This window comes from Hippoglossus stenolepis, chromosome 13 (assembly GCF_022539355.2).
Source record: "Hippoglossus stenolepis isolate QCI-W04-F060 chromosome 13, HSTE1.2, whole genome shotgun sequence".
Classification (NCBI taxonomy): domain Eukaryota; kingdom Metazoa; phylum Chordata; class Actinopteri; order Pleuronectiformes; family Pleuronectidae; genus Hippoglossus; species Hippoglossus stenolepis.
In genome coordinates this window covers 13,433,512-13,452,436 of record NC_061495.1, presented here as the reverse complement: position 1 = coordinate 13,452,436, position 18,925 = coordinate 13,433,512, and the positions used below count along the sequence as shown (strand labels likewise).

The window sequence follows — 18,925 nt, the reverse complement described above, 5'->3', positions numbered from 1 at the left end:
GGGAATATTAAGCTATAACTTTGGAAACCTTATAATCCAACCATGTTTATATTGTGCTCCATGTGCTTCAGAAAAAATGTAATATCTTTAATGAAACCAAGCTGTCGAAACAAAAACAAGATTTACACATGTTTTTTTCTCTCTGCCTTGTTGAGCTGAGCAGAAAAAAGAGATTTCACACAAAAGGTCCAAGACAAACATTATGCAACCCACTTACAGTGTAAGATCGTCCCTTAAGATGAAACTCGGTTCATAGAGATTCGTCAGCTGCACATGTATGCAAATTACCTAATTATATTAAATGCTAATTCCTAACTCTCAGAGAGGAGAATGCATACCAGTGTGTTTCTTAAATTCAATGTTATTTAATTCAAAAACACAAAAGAAAACATTGTGTTCACTAAACTTAACTTTGATATTAAATAGTGACTTTTGCATTAGCCTGAGCTGTAAGACATGATTCTCCTTAGAAGCTTAAAATCAAAACATCAGTTTGCATAAAAAGCTTTTTGAACAAAATGACTATAAGTTGAAATGTATTATAGTGTTATAGTGTTATAGGATTAGCTCCATAAAGTGTGTGGTTATTATAATGTAGCTTCCAGGGTTAGGGTTAACATCATATTGCTCCATAGTATTACAAAAAAAGACTAAAAGAATGAGGCTTTTTGGCTCGACAGCAGCTTAAAGGTCCAGTGTGTAAGATTTAGGCGAAAGGGATCTATTGGCAAAAATTTAATTTAAAATATTAATGTTTCCACTACTGTGTAATCATCTAAATTGTACCAATTGTTTCCTTTACCCTAGAATGGGCCCTTTATATATAAATAATTTATATTCCGGAGCAGGTCCTCTCTACGGAGGCCGCCATGTTTCTTATAGTCGTCCAAACTGGACAAACTAAACAACTTTTGAGTTGTTATGACAACTGAAGGCTGCCACAGGTTCTCCTTCATGTTTGGAAGGGGAGGGTGAGGTGAGGGGTGTTCAGCTGCAACAAGCCACTTCACCACTAGATGTCACTAAATTCTCGCATTGAACCCTTAAAATCATTTACCAGCTCCCAAATTAAAACATATATCTTAATCTATTTTATTTCCGTGTTCATGTACCCAGTGTTCAGGTCAGGACATCAGGTGAGGCCCACACCCATTCAACAGCCACCATCAATGACTGCAATTACCATTAAAATCCTGCAGGAGGCGCCAGAGGACGTGCAAGAGGATGATCTGCAGGCACCGTCTCCTCACATGGAGAAACCAGGAGTCCATGCAGGTCTGTGATGTCTTTACATATAGGAGCCTCCGTTAGAATTAACAGGCTGCATAAACATGTACCAGTCATTTCCGATAAATACAAACATTACCACGCAGCTAACAGAGGGTTAATGACTCAGGGGAAATATTAAGTAGTAATAATCTAAAAAATAAATAATAAATGTACCATGTGAGAATATAAGATGTTAAATGTGAGTAGCTTCATTCGTTTAAATCAAGAGCCAAACGAAAAAAGGTGAAACACGAAAAAGAAATGAAAATAAAATAAGGATTAAATGTAAAAAGAGTATTTGTATGTTTTAGTTAGTTTAAAAGATTACCTTTTTCTATATGCATTCCAAATAGAACAACTGTGTGCTGTCGTGTGGAGATGTGTAATAATGGTCGCATTATCACCACATCAAAATGTGCATTTGACGAATAATGCAAAAAAAAAGAAAGAATATAAACTGCACACAAGAAAACCAACATGGTCCTAAAATCTCAAGAAATATTTTCACTTTTAATGTTTTATCACAAACTTGCACGTTAATGTGCGTTAATGGCGTAACTGGTAAAAACAATACGAAATAAAAAGACAAAAGAGGAATAAATAAATAAAAGAGGGGAAGATTAGAGAGGGGGAGGGCGCAGAGAGAGAGAGAGCGAGAGAGAGAGGAGGGGAAACAATAGAGAATCAAAGCATGATAATATTCCTAAATGAAGAGGGAAATGTTGCAGCGCTCATTTTATTAATCAGACTGTCAATTTCACCCAAGAGGCCAAACCCAGGAGCAGAGAGAGACAGAGTCAGATCAGCGCAGGGACGCGCACCTCGCTCCTCACTCCTCTCCTCCTTCTCCACTTGGATATTATTCGTCTGACCGAAGGCCGCCTCCATCATCAAGTGACAGCCCTCTCCTATTTATTTGCTTATAAACCTGTTACAATAAATGATCATTGGAGCAACGTCAGCCGAGCATTTTAACAACGAAACAGCAGCGAGCACTTTTTTTTTTTGATGAATGACATTTCGCTGCAGGCGGGGAGGATGCTCGCCTCGTCCTGAGCTCGTCGGCTGCATTCAGATTCTTTCATTTTTCGGCGTCTTGCTTATAAAAAAGCTTTAGAGACAGTTATTTAGAGACAGTTGCTGCAGTTGCATGCGGATTTAGCTCCGACACAACTCATTGGTGCTCCAGCCCCCTGGACAAGAGTGCGTGCGTTGTGCGTGAGTGTGTGTGTGTGTGTGTGTTTTCCGTTCCCCCTCTCTCTTCCTCCTCGTCCTGCACAGCTTAATGATGGAGAGGATAAGAAAAGAGATGATATTGATGGAGAGAGGGCTACACAGTCCCGTCGCTGCGGGGAAGAGGCTCGCAGACGCGCCGGGGAACTCGGTGCTGGAGGCCCTGGAAAACTCCCAGCACGGCGGACGGCTGAGCCCGAGAATAACTTCGGCTTCCCTGCATGGAAATCTCGGGGACATCCCGGGGAAAGGCAAGTTTGAGATCGACAGCCTGTACGGGACGCACCACGGCAGCGAGAACAGCTCCTCGGCGGAGATTTCGTCGTCGGAGAGCCGCAAGAAAATGAGCCTTTACTCCGAAGTTTCGCAAGAATCAGACGTCAACAGTGATGTGGAGGTGGGATGCCCTTCGCACCGCTCCCCGAGCCAGCACAAGGAAAACAACAAAGGTACACACCTCATTTTATTCCGATTTATTAGATTTTTTTTATTGTATTTGAATGCTGCGGATAATAATATTATTATTATCATTATTGTAATACTATCATTGTCACAACTAAAGACAGAAATAAAGCTAAATAATAATTATTATCATCATTTTTATACCACTACTGATTCTAACCACCTGAAGCTTAATTATTTTTCAGTGGTAATTATACCTGCAAGGCAACAACTATTATTACTACTACCATTACTTTTATTATTATTATTATTAGACACATATGTTATAACTACTATCATCATTATTATTTGTAGACAAATAATAATTATTGCTACTACTACCATTATTATTAGACAAAATTATTATGAATACAAATGTTAGTCTCAACTTTTTTAAACAACATTTTAAAATAGTTGCATTCGTTGTATTCGTATTAAGCTTTGAAATAAACTCTAGGCCGACACACAAGTGGCCCATTTTATTTGAAAATTATCAATAAAAATATTTCTGTTATCGTTTCTATTTTTAGGGTTTTCAGACAGTAATTCCGGCTCATCCAGCTCGAACTCCCTCCAGAACATGAACGGTAACGGGTCCAACAACTCAAACAGCGACCAGGTCAGGAGGTACCGCACCGCTTTCACCAGGGAGCAGATCGGGCGACTGGAGAAGGAGTTTTACCGAGAAAATTACGTGTCGAGACCGAGGAGGTGTGAACTGGCCGCGGCGCTAAATCTGCCCGAAACCACTATAAAGGTATGAATCTCCATTATTCCTGTGCAACGTGTAGCCTGGCGTGTGCATGTGCAGGGAAATGAATGGTGCAGGTGTAAAAAAAAAAAGTTACTTGAAAAATAATAACACTCTTAACTCTCAATTTTAGTGAAGATTATTAATGGTGCAGTGTGATTTTATGATTTTATCTTGTGCAACAAATAATGTTTTTATATTTTGCTCGCTCCATTGCATGGTGATCAATTCAAATGTTGGGCTGCATTTAATTAATAGCCCATGCTTGTTATTTAAAATAAATTATTAACTGCAAAATGTGAAATATTTTACTGACTGGATTCGATAGTTAGATTGCAACCCCAGCAGCATGTGAGGGCGGATCATTTTTACGCACAATGATAAGAGTGTTTATAAGGAGTGTTTAGTACCAGTGCAGGGATGAGTGTGTGTTTTGCATGAACGGACGCTGAACCGCTCCTCAGGTCTAAATTTAGAGGCTGGAAACAACATGGCAGCTTCAATATGGGCCTTGTTTTGACTGTGTGTGCAGGTGTGGTTCCAGAACAGGCGGATGAAGGATAAGAGGCAACGCCTGGCGATGTCCTGGCCTCATCCAGCAGACCCCAGCTTCTACACTTACATGATGACGCACGCCGCAGCTACAGGGAGCCTACCGTACCCTTTCCACTCGCACATGCCTCTACACTACTACCCGCACGTCGGTGTCAGCGCAGCAGCAGCAGCCGCCGCCGCAGCCTCCAGCGCGGCGGCGTCACCTTTCGCCACCTCCATCCGGCCCCTCGACACCTTCCGGGCACTCTCCCACCCTTACTCGAGGCCGGAGCTCCTGTGCAGCTTCAGGCACCCGGGACTCTACCAGTCACCCGCAGGCCTGAACAGCTCGGCGGCGGCGTCTGCGGCTGCGGCGGCCGCGGCGGCTGCGGCGGCGGTCTGCGCCCCGTCGGCCGCGGGGCCCTGCTCGTGCCTGAGCTGCCACAGCAGCCAGGCGGCGGCGAGCGCGCTGGGCGCCAGGAGCGCCAGCGCTGACTTTGCCTGCACAGCCTCGGTGCCACGATCCGAGAGTGGATTTTTGCCGTATTCCGCCGCAGTCCTCAGCAAGACGTCAGTCCCGTCACCAGACCAACGAGAAGAAACGTCACTTAACAGATAACTCATCACGCACCCTCACGCGTCCGTTTCTTATTTCTGCTCTTAGGGGATAGGCCTACTTTAAATGTCACACCTGGGTAAAGCATTCCTTTCTTTGACAGCACTGTAAACGCACACGTGAAGATTCATTTCTAAAAAGTCTGACTCAAGTTCCAAAAACTCTTTATAACATGAAAAGCTAAGCAGTGAATTTTTAGCAGCTCATGAAAAGACTTTTCTATTAAAGCTCCTGTGTTTGTGCCAGTAAACCACTTTTTTTATGGACTGTGCTGGAAACTTATTTGGGGGAAATATCAGTGTACTCATCCTGCGACCATGCCTCGATCAAGATTTCAACTGGATGCATTTATTTCTACAATTCCCACAAATTATTAGAACAAACACTAAGACTGGGTCACATCCACATATTCCTGCAGCTCAAATATCCAACGTGAACAAATCCTCTGGTTTGAACACACAAACGTGGGCTAATTATGCCATCTAAATTTAGATAGCAGAGGGTCCCTGCTCCTCTGCCCAGCATCACCATCTCTTCCTTCACTATAGGCCTAATAGACTGTGATTTTTTTGGCAGCCATAGCTTCTCCACCACCCCAGCCCCTGCTCTGTGGGGACAGCCCTAATCAGCCGGAGAGGTGCATATAATTCTGCAGCGCGTCTTCCGTGTCAATTTTTATGTTAATAATGAGAGGATCATGACAAAAATTGCCAATCATGTACCTAGATGGAGCTCCTTTGAATACGTGACTGTAAGAAAGTTGCTCGTTCTGAGACCCGCTGTCAAGTGCTAACAACCCGCGGAGGGAAGTCATTAGACATACAAAAGACCCGGAGCAAGGCGACAGTCCTGGTACACACAATGCACTGCATAAAAAGATAATATCTGACACATGGAAGGCGTAAGAAATATATTATATATACACACAAGCAGCCTGCAGAGGAAAAAAAGGGGGCCACTCACAATTCGTCTGCAGATCATGTGAAATACCTCACTGCCCTCCTTATCTACATTGGGGCTCATTATATCAAAACCCAGTGTTTTCATATTGGTGTGTGATCCTGGAGCTGCTCACTCAGCAGGGTGACGGGACTGAGTTCAGATCAAATACTCTGTCTGTGCCTGTAAAAAAAAAAAAACATGGCCATGTGCTACTTTATTCGTTCCTGTTGGGACATCACCGATATGTTGATTATAAAACATGTGAACTGTAAATCGTGACAAAAAATATTTTGCAAAAAAAGAAAATCATGGATAGTCCTACTACTGGTTTAGCTGAGTTATTGATCGCCCTGGAAAAGCTTCACGAGCTGTGGATGGTAGGCTATTTTTTTTCTGTTTGAGTTTTGGACAATTCTTTTGTTGTTATTATTTATTTATTTTGTGTGACTTGCTGAATGTTTTTAAATGTTAAAACACTGGATGTACACGCTAGTAGCCTACAAATTGGCCTGTAAAACACCAATATTTCCAAAATTCATGATCTGAATTTCGTGCAACAAAAAAAAAAAAGAAAGAAAAATTCTGACTGACTGACTGATGGAGAGGGAGAACATTTCTTCTTCACTGTCCACTCAAAGAGGCTTTTGGCGAAAGGGCTGATGGACGAGCACTGAAATTAAATGGCGAAAAACAGTATTGACCTTTTGTCCCTCGAGTCTCTGTTATAACTCTATATCTCTGTATTTAAAATATCAATGACTGTATGAATTTAAATATTTTAACTTGAAAAAAAATGTGCAATATGAAATGTAAATCATGTTATTTATTGATCGTGTTTGTTCTTGGAAAATAAAAAAAATGTTTACACATTTTCGTTTGTTTACATTACTGGTAATGAGATTTAGTATTTCAAGTATAAGTTTATATATTTATTTAGCATATTTATTTATTTATCTAACTATAAATATTCTCTTTATCTAAGCATATATATTAATCTAAGTATATGGAGATAATTTATTTTTACAATGACACTGAAAACACCTTATAGGCTTATTTAGTGCAATGGCACCATTTCTATAGAAAACACTGTGTCTAACATTAATTACAAATATGTGGAAAACTACAGGGAATATGAGGCCTGCCATCACGGGTCATTCCGGCCCTATAATTTACCATTATTTTTACATTACCTCTAAATGATACAAGCTGATACTGTCGTTAATTGCACTTGGTTAAAATATAGCCTCCACCAGAATGGCCCCGAGGGACTTTAAGATAAGTTGCTTTTTTGAACGTCCCCATTATAGAAATAGGATTAGGGCAGCAAATATGGGCGTGATATATCACCATGTTTCCTTGCTCTTTACTAAAGTGAGGGCTGCAACCCATACAACAAAGGCGCCGAGATAGATGGAGGTGTAAAAGGGAGAAGACAGAGGCCAGAAAAACACTGCCCACAATAACACGATTAGTTTTGTATCCAATGTGCACGACTGAAAAAAGAATTCATCATAATGCAGAGGACTGTCTGTCACCTTCGCTGAATGGTTTTTGACAAGAAAATAAATCTTTGGGTTGTTTAATACATTTTATATTTTCTTTATTTCGGTGCTAATAGAAAAACCAAATTAAATGTCCACCAGCGAGATAGAAATGCAAAGATCGATGATCCTGCCCCTACTGTCCAATCACCCCTATTTAATTGACTGTATTTTCAGGGTAATTGAACTGCTTGTTGTAAATTGAGGATTTTATAGAAACGACATGAAAACTACATTTACTGACATTCATCGCATCTTTGACATTGATTATCTGATCAGCGCTGTGTCACGCTAACCTCCAATTCTTCATTACACACTGTTTATGAGCTGTTACAGAACAACTTGCTTGTTCCAGAGTGATTGATTGCCTTATTAACGCGTGTTCTTGTAAGTGTGACCGGACTGATTACGATGCATATGTTTAGAATAATGTTTCATTTAGCTGACTGCGAGTAATGCGGGGTGACAGCTGCTGCGGGAGGACAAAAAACCCTAAACTACAGGGAGCAAGCGGGGCCAAAACGCATTTAAGGTGGAACTCGGAGGCAGCACAACACCCGGATGGTCAAACGCATGTCAACCCAGCGGCAGACGAGGGACTGACAGGCCCAGTGAGCCAACTGCACGAAACAAGCATGTTTGGGACTAAAACCAGATAAAAAGCCTGGTTTCTTTTGTCACTATGAACGGTTTTGACCCGATTCCACAAATGTGAGACTGTGCCACAACACGGCTTAAAGCAGCTCGTCCTCACATCTGAATCTGATGCAGCAGCACAGTGTTTACAACTGGCCTACCAGCTGTTCCACCCAGACATTGACTCCATCAATCAAAATTCACCCCAAAAAAACCCCACCAGCTTTCACTCCAGACACCTTTCAGAGTTTAAAAAAAAATAAATTCCATTTCAGGTAACATATTTCTACCAAAATGTTAAAAGCCAGCGAGCGAACATCAGCTGCAGCCTGATGAGATTTATGCCACCATTATGCTTCTAAAGTAGTCTCTGCTCGGTTTGTCTCAAATCATTGCCTCCGTTCAAATGTTACTTTCATATATTACATGACATTAATTCAACTATAGCTCATTAAGACAGAATGAAATGGTTAAATTAACTTATCAACTCATAATGATGATGAATGGGGTATTAATTCACATACAAGCTGGGCAATTTGCAGTTTTGCGCGTTTTGATGGTTCTCAAATAACATTTAATAGAACGGGTCATCCCCTCAATCAATTACATGAGCATACGAGTCGGTGGCATGGAAAATCCTTTTTTCATGCATATGTATTGAAACGTGTTCTCAATTATCTTTGGAAATTGCTTTTATTGGCTTAAAGATTCATTCTTCCAGTGGTCCTTAGCTGTGGATGTGGTTAAGGTGGCACTATAAATTCATATTCCTCTTAACACAGCCTGGGACACCTTCATTATAAACTCTTTGATATTATATATGTTTCAAATCATATGTAGGGAATTTTAAAAGTCACTCGTTTCCAAAAGAAACACCGGAAATTAATGAATTAACCGAAATTGTGTCAAACAAAGACCTTTTACATGTACATTAAAATATACAAAATTTACTTAACACAGAAAGGTCAGTACGTGTGTCATTACAATTCCCAAGCCAGTGTGTTAAATCAACTACATACTATTACGTGCTTCATACAAAAAATACAGATTTAAAAAAAAATCCATCATAACGTGAACATCATATTGATCTGGTTTTAAATCTGTACTTTTTCAGCACTTTTTGTGAGAAAGCATACAGCAGTATACATCTTTTTTCAATAATTTTCAATTCTGCGGCTCTATTAGTTGCAGTCAATAGGTCTCTGGTGCAATTTCTTTTAATGAGTCTGGGTTCTTATTTCATATTATAGATTGATATGAAATGTAGTGATACTTTGGATTATTTAAGGACTATGTAAAAATAAAAACACTAGGACCTTTTCTTTAGAAATAGAATAAAACATTCATACTAATAATGTCATTGTAAAAGTGCTTTTGAGGTGGGAGTGGAAAGCCTCTGACCTTTACATTTATATATTATACAATATATATTTAAATCCTGTATGGTAACTTTGTTTCAGCTTCGTCATTCACACAGATTCACTGTAGAAACTCTGGACCAAAATAACCAAAATATAAATCTGTTGAAAAGTTGTATTTTTAAATCACATCAATATCAAGAGTTTCATGAAACCAGTCAGTATCATAGGCACAGATTCACCCCATACTGGTCAATAGCAAAGTAAAAAAACAACTAATTTCTATCATGCTGTAGTCTCAATGGCTGATGGTGGTGGATAGAGATCAAACAAAGTACACTTTCAGAGGGATGACCCTATACCCCAATTAAATATTTTAGTATAACATTTATTCCTAATTTAGAAGGATTCAAAAAGTGTAAAAAAAAAAGGGTTGTTGACTCCTTCACAGCAAATTCAGAATGAATGAATGCCAGTTGCTGTAAATGGATTCGGATGGCGAGTTTTCCAAATGTGTAAAAGCTTCTCTGGTAAACATATGACTAAACACAATGTCCATCTGATCTTCATGGCATGGATACTGTGGTCAACGCGATTTTGACAAAAAAAGTTTTATTCTTAACGATATATCAATCACATTGTTGATTGCAATATGAGTTTATCCACTGGTCCAGCACTTAAATATCTCAACACAAGGATAATGACTGTTGATCCTTGAACTGTTTCTCTAGCACCGTCATCGAAAATACTAATATCCAATATCCAATATCCAACATCCAATAATATCTAATATAGATATTCCATCAGCCTCAGTACTTTGTCTTTTGCGTAAAAAATGGCAAATGTTCAGATGTTGACACAGAAGAATAATGGTGAACATTGTAAACATCATACCTGCTAAACATCCCCAGGTTTTCATTTAGGACACGCTCAGAGCCACTATGGCTGTGGATTCATAGGGTTTTTGAAATGTCAACAAATAAGAGATCTTTGTTTTGGGATTCGCACAGTTTTGAAAGTTGAAACGTTGGTTAATTTGGCATTAAATAAAGTTAAAAATTAAATGAAATTACTTCATGTATGATCACACTGAAAATGAGCACAATAATCCTGATTTACTTGCAAATCTAAACTTCATCGGTTTTCAAAGTGATCATATTTTTTGCCACTTAAAACAGATTTGATGACCATCAGAATCACACATTGTAGCATCATATAGGCACCATATTGTGTTTTTTATTTTTTTCAGTGAAAATAGATGGAACATGAATACACCAAGGCCCAATTTACAATGGTTCAGATCTTGATATTGACTTAACATTACCACCAAGGTAAATATTCAGATCCCCAACAGACACTGCACTGCCCTGAACCTAGGCGTGAGTTCATGGCACATCATCGTATGTTGTTTTACACTAAAGTCGTTATACCATAAAATGTGACTTTAAAGAAAATGTATTCAGAAAGTTTATAGAGGAAATCATTGGAATAATGAAATGAAAATCAGAATTAATTGGAAAATGGAGGTAAAAAGTCAATAATCAATTCAAAACATTGCCCACAATACACATTACAAACAGTTATGGTGATTTTGGTGTATAAAACTGACTTTATAGGATGGCAATCTCATTGTAAACTGTATCATTATAGTTTATAGTACACAGACAGGAAATATGGGGAGAGAAAAAGAGGTAATACATGCAACAAAGGTCCCCAGCCACATGCAAACCAGGGGCAGAGTCGCTTTATGCATTCGCCATAATCGCTACCAGATGCCCCACAAGTAGAGTTTTATGTAACCTGGAATCATGCTCAACCATAAACTCAGTGTTGACCAACACACAACAGATATTCACAAACACTAAAAGCACAGGTTTGATCACTCACAAGCTCAAAGAACTCTCAGTAGATTACCAGATCATGTTGTTGCTCTAAAAAAACAACAATTTAGTCCATATTAGCCTTTGCTCCCCCTGTTTCCTAATCATGTTACCTGTGGAGTTACCTTCAACGGAAATTTGTTTTACTGTCCTTTACATCTGGTTGTTAATCAGCCAATCACAAGGCAACATTTTGATGCATAAAATCCTGTAGCCACATGTCGGGGCTTCAGTTAATGTTCACAATAAACATCAGAATAGGGAAGAAGTGTGATCTCAGTGACTTTGATTAGAGCATGATTGTTGGTGTCCGACTGGTTGGTTTGAGTATTTCTGAAACTGCTTATCTGAGACTTTTACACACAACAGTCACTGTAACTGTCATGTTACTCAACGCCATGTTGCCATGAGAGAGGTCAGGGGAGAATGGCTAGACTGGTTTGGAAAGACAGAAAGGCTTTACAGTTACTTAGATAGCCACTCTTTATAACTGTGGTGAGCAGAAAAGCTTCTCAGAATGCACAACATGTCGAACCTTGAGGTGAACACGCTCCAACAGTAGAAGACCATGTCAAGCTTGAGTCAAGCCAAGAACAACAACAACACTCGACAAGTTGAGGACTAGGAGAACGTAGCCTGGTCTGATGAATCTGGATTTTGTCTGAGGCTGCAGATAATGGAGTCATAGTTTGGCTACTGCTGCTGGTTTAGTGATGTGAAGAAGGTTTTGCACAGTTTGAGCCCCTTGTTACTAATCAATCATGATTTGGATGCCACCGCCTATCTGAGTATTATTATTGACCATGTGAATCCCTTTATGTTAACCATCTTGTAGTGGCTTCAGCATGATAATACACCATGAATGTTTACATGAACATGACAATGAGTTCAGTGAACGTCAGTAACTGCTCCAGCCACCAGATCTGAATCCAGTAGAAAACGATTGGGATGTGGTGCAGCAGGAGATTTGTAACATGAATGTGCAGATGACAAATCTGCAGAAATGAGGTGGTGCAAACATGTCCACATGGAGAAGAATCTCACAGGAATGTTTCAAACATTTTGTGGAATCAATGCAACAAAGCCATCACACACATTGAACTCACTATAGCGTATATAGTTATATGCTATAGTGTATAGTTCACTATAGTTCAATGAAGAGGTTCTGGTTTAAGAAAATATATATTAACACCACACTAATTACAGGAACACACTGAATCCTATTTCGGGAATTCACCAATTGATTAAGATTGTGTAAAAGCAACAACAACCCGAAAACACACTACAAAGGCTGCATTTCTCAGCAAAGCTCGCAAGAGAATTAGGAATGAGAAACGTTTGTTGACTAGTTCAGCTGTTGCGTTGTTTTTGTGTACTCACATTGTGCTGCCATTCCAGACTTGGTTGCATTCGTATCCGCATCAGCCCATTGTCCTTCCTTGATGTCAACTCTTCGGTGACGCCCCCTGGTGTTGAAGTTGATGTGAAAGTGGTGGACCCTCTTGTCCTCATCAAGGAAACCAAGCTGTCAATGAAGATGAAATTAATCCAACCAATAAAAAGAAGATTCTTCCCTCGATTTGTGCAAAGGAACATGTGGATTCCTGAAAGTAACAGACACAAAATTGCTATTAGGGCTGTGCAACAAAATAATAATTAATAATTATCGCAATACAATTTTCATCAATAGCAATATAACAAAGGTTCACTATATATCAATATAATGCTTATGTGTGAGCCCAGTGAGGAGACATAACATAACTGATCTACCTTAGATTCTTAAAATGTTTTGTTTTCATTATCAGCTGATAAGAGTTTAAAACCACAAACTTCACTCAGGAGCCGAAATCATATTTTAAAATAATAATGTGACATTTATCGTGACAATAAACGATACAGACTGACATCATTTTTTTATGGCTCAGCCCACTATAGCTGCAGCTGTCGGTCAAGCACTGACAACAATTGTTACTTTAGTTTAAATTACAGGCTCTGGTTATTGAATATGACCGACTGGCTTTCACCCTGCATAATATCCAAGATAGCAACACTGACCAAAGAGAATATGCTAACCCCAACATTTAAGAAGGGCACCTCCACAATTCCTCCATGTACTTTTTCATGGACCGACATGTAAATCTATTACAGAGTCACAGTTTTGATGATCCCAAAATCCACAGGCTAAAGTTACAGCTTTAATACAAGCTGTTATAACAACCACATACAAAACTACAGAAGCAGCTAAAACCATTATCCCATGATATTATATATATATATATATAACCTAAATGAAAGCATGGCAGCAACTACAGACATTTCTGCACAGACAGTCAAAATGTAGGAGACAAACATTAGTTAGCTTAATATTAGCAGCAGTTAGCTTACAGGTGAGCTAACCAAATAAATGCTAACCTCTCTGTATCTCTACACATGAACATTTAGCATTAACTTGACGTAAAAAATACTAGTCCAAAACTGTGATACATGTCAGATGCTAATGAAATCAGCTAGTCAGTAGCAAAGCCACAGTCACGTACAGAAAACCATTCAAACAGTGTGAAAATCCGTACTTCATAGCATGTGGCTTCTTTAGGAGATGGGCCTTTAAGCAACTATGTCCCTAAAACATTAACCTAGTTAAAAACTATATTAGCATTCATCAATTAGAAAAAAAGTAATAAGTGTGTAAATATTTTATTTGTGTATAGAAGCACAGAGTTTAAGTATACTTAAAGATTAAATTACATTTGAAGGCATTTGAAGACCTTACTTTTGCTCACCTGAAGATATTCAACCAGTGCAACATGTTGGACTATACTTGAAAAGTAACAAGTCACACAAGTCATTTTTCTTTTTTTACAACATATATGTTTATTCTATCAGCAGCACAGCAACATAACACAAATGAACAGCAAACAGGAAGAGCTACACAACCACTCCTTATATACCCGACCAGTAATTAGGACCAAACCACCAGGGGGGAAGCTCACTGTGAACAACAACAGAAGATTTTGCCAAATAGATTAACAATTTGTAGCATTATATTATTTACAAATGGCAAAGCAACTACAGAGATAAACATTTATGTAACCACTATTTTCATGAAACTCTATTTCTTTTTCTGAAGAGACTCGCTCCCTGTTTCTCTCCCCCTTGTTTTCAAACATGGTACAACCAGGAAGTATAAAAGGACTTCAAATCGCCTGTGGACCCTTTGCTTGATAGAGAACACATGTGTGACAATGTTAGAGAATGTGTTGGTTTTGCTAATTAGCAGTTAGCAGTTCTCATCTTTAAAAACCCACCTATGTTTGGTTACAGGTAGAACTGTGCATGTATTATTCATGCATTCCGTGGTCATGATGTACACGGCTGCCAAGAGCAACTGTGCAACATAAATGGACACTTAAGATAAAATGCAACACTGTGATATGGCTGGAGAATCTTCACAAGTGTGTTACTTGAGCTGGAGGCAAACATTTAATATCATCACAGGAGGAGGGAAAACAAAGGAGAATATCAGTCTTTGCTTTAAATAAAACGGAACATGACTCAATTTTGGCATCTCTCCATCTTCTCTTTATTTCAGGCCCTGCTCAGTGATTCAAGACCAGCTGAGAAAAAATACCTGGAACACAATCCACATCATGCCCTTGTCACCTGCTGCCCAAATGACTATCACCCCTTAGCCAAACATTGTGTATATAAACTGCACCTTTAGCATGTGGTATGTCCCAGCATGTTGTGAAGACCATGTACACGGTGATATACTGTAGGCTGTGTACTCTCAGACAAGGGAAAGCTACACCTTACTTGCAATTCCTCAAAAACTACACATTGGGGATACGGGTAGCTTACACCATGGTGTCCTAACAACTGTTGTATTGTAAAGCTGTATTGATTGTGCTTTGAGTGACATTTCTTTTATGATTTCTCTGTAATAAAGTCTTCAGATTTTGAACTTTTTTTCCATACCCTCATACCCACTCCATTATATCACCAATAAAGGCTAAAATGCCACAATAAAAAAATGTATATGAATTAAATGTATACAAATTCAAAATGTATAGAATACCAGCTGAGCAATTAACAACATTTGATTAATTTACGTGCAGCATACTTTTCACCCTGAAGGGAAAGTTTAACAGGTTAATGTTAAATAATGTTGTTCATCAAAGCTCATACGTGCATTTGTTTTTCTTCATCACAGAGATCCAAATGGTGAAAAGGACAAAGCGCTGCCAACTAATGAGGCTTCAGCAGAGATGATCAGCCTTTGGGCATCATTTGGCCTCAGTGAGTTTCTGTGGTCACTGCATTTGTGGTGTGTGTTGGCTCTGTTGAGCCTTCATGATGACTACAAATGTTGATGCAGTGGTGGATGCAGTTAGGGAGAGTTGGATGTTTTGACTGTTTAGCTAAGCCTCTTATTTTTACCTCCAGCTTTTTTCTTCCTCTTTCATAACCAAAAAAAAATAAATCCGGGCATCATCGCAGCAAAGCAGAATTTTACAGCAGCAATTACACCATGGAGTTAGTGCACCATTTTGGTTCATGACTAAAATATCTCAAAATGTAGATTGGCACAGAATTTTGTCATGGTGCCCAAAGGATGAAGCCTTTTTTACTTGGCTGATTCCTTGACATTTCCTTTAATCTGGCTATGAGGTTGAAATATTAGTTTCTCCAACAATTACTGTATGGATTGATATTGAATTTTGTATAAATATCCATATATAGTGCTCATAGGCTGAATTCAACTTAAATATATAGTCTTAAAATGGAAAATGATCATTTATCCCTCTAACCTCAGATTACTGGGGTCTGACTCATGGATTATCTGGACTATTTTAACGAGGAAATGTGTGAATCAGTTGGACAGTGATGTTAATCTTGGCAGGAGACACCTGTTTAAAAAATGTAAAAGAACCGTCACATTTTCTGCACATAAGACAAAGCAGAAAGACTGATGTTGTTTTAAAGATAAGTAGACCAGAGCAGGTTCTACCACGTGGAAAATTTCATTTCTTTTTAGAAGATTTCTCTAAAATTAGAGAAGAAAGTCCCTGTACTGGGATTAATTTTCGAATAAAAAAGAATCCAGGTGAGACGATGGTCATCATCAGTTTTTTTTATGTGCAATTTTTGTATAATAGCAAAATCTAGACTTTAACCGTTATCAAAGCAAATAGTATTTCACTCACTGGAGTGATTAGAGAAAGTTATTTTTTCTTTTCCTTTGTTTATTCTATTTTTACTCCTGTGTTTTCACAAATAATGGGCATTTTGTGATCTATTCCATCTTTTATGAGCACTCACAGGCCAGTACTGGGTTCACATACACTAGCATATGAATCCCACTGTTATATGTTGAAGTTCTAGTGGTCATTTTTATTTTCAACACATACAAATCAAAACATCAGCATGGGGAATTTACCCCACTGGCATTTCACACCGTTAATAACCTGATACGTGTTTATAATTTACCAATTAATCTCAAACAGATCAAGGGTTGAGCCGCCTTTAAGACCTAACAAAAAATTAAAACTGCTTAATTCAGCTCTGACGTGATTACCTTGGTGTTGTTTGATATTTATTACCATCAGTATTACTTTTTTGGTGTATTATTAATATTGAATGATTTCAAATATGATAATTTTTTGGTGTACAGTTTTTAATGTATGTTTTTGTGGTGGACTCCTGAAAGACTATAGCTACTGGGATCCTAATAAATAAACAGTGTGTGTAGTGTTATGTTACCAGTCAGCTATCAATCATATGTGCATGTGACCTAAACATGATGACTAGCTATCTCCTGTCCCCCTGCAGCTATCTCCTGTCCCTGCAGCTATCTCCTGTCCCTGCTGCAGCTCATGTCCCTGCAGCAGCCCCTGTCTGTCCCTGCTGCAGCTCCTGTCCCCCTGCAGCTATCTCCTGTCCCCCTACAGCTCCCGTCCCTGCAGCTATCTTCTGTCCCTGCGCAGCTATCTCCTGTCCCTGCAGCTATCTCCTGTCCCCTGCAGCTATCTCCTGTCCCTGCTGCAGCTCCTGTCCCTACAGCTATCATCCGTCCCTGCAGCTATCTCCTGTCCCTGCTGCAGCTCCTGTCCCTGCAGCTATCTTCCGTCCCTGCTGCAGCTCCTGTCCCTGCAGCTATCTTCCGTCCCTCCTGCAGCTATCCCGTCCCTGCAGCTATCTTCCGTCCCTGCTGCAGCTATCTCCTGTCCCTGCTGCTATCTTCCGTCCCTGCTGCAGCTCATGTCCCTGCAGCTATCTCCTGTCCCCCTGCAGCTCATGTCCCCCTCCAGCTATCTCCTGTCCCTGCAGCAGCCCCTTTTCTATCCCTGCTGCAGCTCATGTCCCTGCAGTAGCCCCTGTCTGTCCCTGCTGCAGCTCCTGTCCCCCTGCAGCTATCTCCTGTCCCTGCAGCTATCTCCTGTCCCTGCTGCAGCTCCTGTCCCTACAGCTATCTCCTGTCCCCTGCAGCTATTTCCTGTCCCTGCAGCTATCTTCCGTCCCTGCTGCAGCTCCTGTCCCCTGCAGCTATCTCCTGTCCCTACTGCAGCTCATGTCCCTGCAGCTATCTCCTGTCACTGCTGCAGCTCATGTCCCTGCAGCTATCTTCCGTCCCTGCAGCTATGTCCTGTCCCTGCTGCAGCTCCTGTCCCTACAGCTATCTCCTGTCCCTGCAGCTATCTTCCGTCCCTGCTGCAGCTCCTGTCCCCCTGCAGCTATTTCCTGTCCCTGCAGCTACTTCCGTCCCTGCTGCAGCTCCTGTCCCCTGCAGCTATCTCCTGTCCCTGCTGCAGCTCATGTCCCTGCAGCTATCTCCTGTCACTGCTGCAGCTCATGTCCCTGCAGCTATCTTCCGTCCCGCTGCAGCTCCTGTCCCCCTGCAGCTATCTCCTGTCCCTGCAGCTATCTCCTGTCCCTGCTGCAGCTCCTGTCCCCTGCAGCTGTGTCCTGCCCCTACTGCAGCTCCTGTCCCCTGCAGCTATGTCCTGTCCCTGCTGCAGCTCCTGTCCCCCTGCAGCTATCTCCTGTCCCTGCTGCAGCTCCTGTCCCTGCAGCTATCTCCTGTCCCTGCTGCAGCTCCTGCCCCTGCAGCTATGTCCTGCCCCTACTGCAGCTCCTGTCCCCCTGCAGCTATGTCCTGTCCCTGCTGCAGCTCCTGTCCCCTGCAGCTATCTCCTGTCCCTACTGCAGCTCATGTCCCTGCAGCTATCTCCTGTCACTGCTGCAGCTCATGTCCCTGCAGCTATCTTCCGTCCCTGCAGCTATGTCCTGTCCCTACTGCAGCTCCTGTCCCTGCAGCTATCTCCTGTCACTGCTGCAGCTCATGTCCCTGCAGCTATCTTCCGTCCCTGCAGCTATGTCCTGTCCCTACTGCAGCTCCTGTCCCTGCAGCTATGTCCTGTCCCTGCTGCAGCTCCTGTCCCCCTGCAGCTATCTCCTGTCCCTGTAGCTATCTTCCTGTCCCTGCTGCAGCTCCTGTCCCCCTGCAGCTATGTCCTGTCCCTGCTGCAGCTCCTGTCCCCCTGCAGCTATGTCCTGTCCCTGCTGCAGCTCCTGTCCCTGCAGCTATCTTCCTGTCCCTGCTGCAGCTCCTGTCCCTGCAGCTATCTCCTGTCCCTGCTGCAGCTCCTGCCCCCTGCAGCTATGTCCTGTCCCTGCTGCAGCTCCTGTCCCTGCAGCTATCTCCTGTCCCTGCAGCTATCTTCCTG

At 40.9% G+C, this 18,925-nt stretch overlaps 1 protein-coding gene across 1 annotated transcript; it reads left to right on the top strand.

The window, feature by feature from the left end:
- The first annotated feature begins 2,554 nt into the window (after positions 1–2,554).
- On the top strand, positions 2,555–5,828 carry evx2 (even-skipped homeobox 2). Its single transcript, XM_035174972.2, has 3 exons — positions 2,555–2,951; positions 3,474–3,700; positions 4,227–5,828. The coding sequence occupies exons 1-3, from the start codon at positions 2,555–2,557 to the stop codon at positions 4,845–4,847; spliced, it is 1,245 nt and encodes a 414-aa protein (XP_035030863.2). The 3' UTR covers positions 4,848–5,828.
- The last annotated feature ends 13,097 nt before the right edge of the window (positions 5,829–18,925 follow it).

Coding starts and splice junctions, on each gene's coding strand:
- evx2 (XM_035174972.2), top strand. CDS start 2,555: ATGATGGAGAGGATAAGAAAAGAGATGATATTGATGGAGAGAGGGCTA. Junction 2,952..3,473: donor GCACAAGGAAAACAACAAAG/GTACACACCTCA, acceptor TTCTATTTTTAG/GGTTTTCAGACAGTAATTCC. Junction 3,701..4,226: donor TGCCCGAAACCACTATAAAG/GTATGAATCTCC, acceptor CTGTGTGTGCAG/GTGTGGTTCCAGAACAGGCG.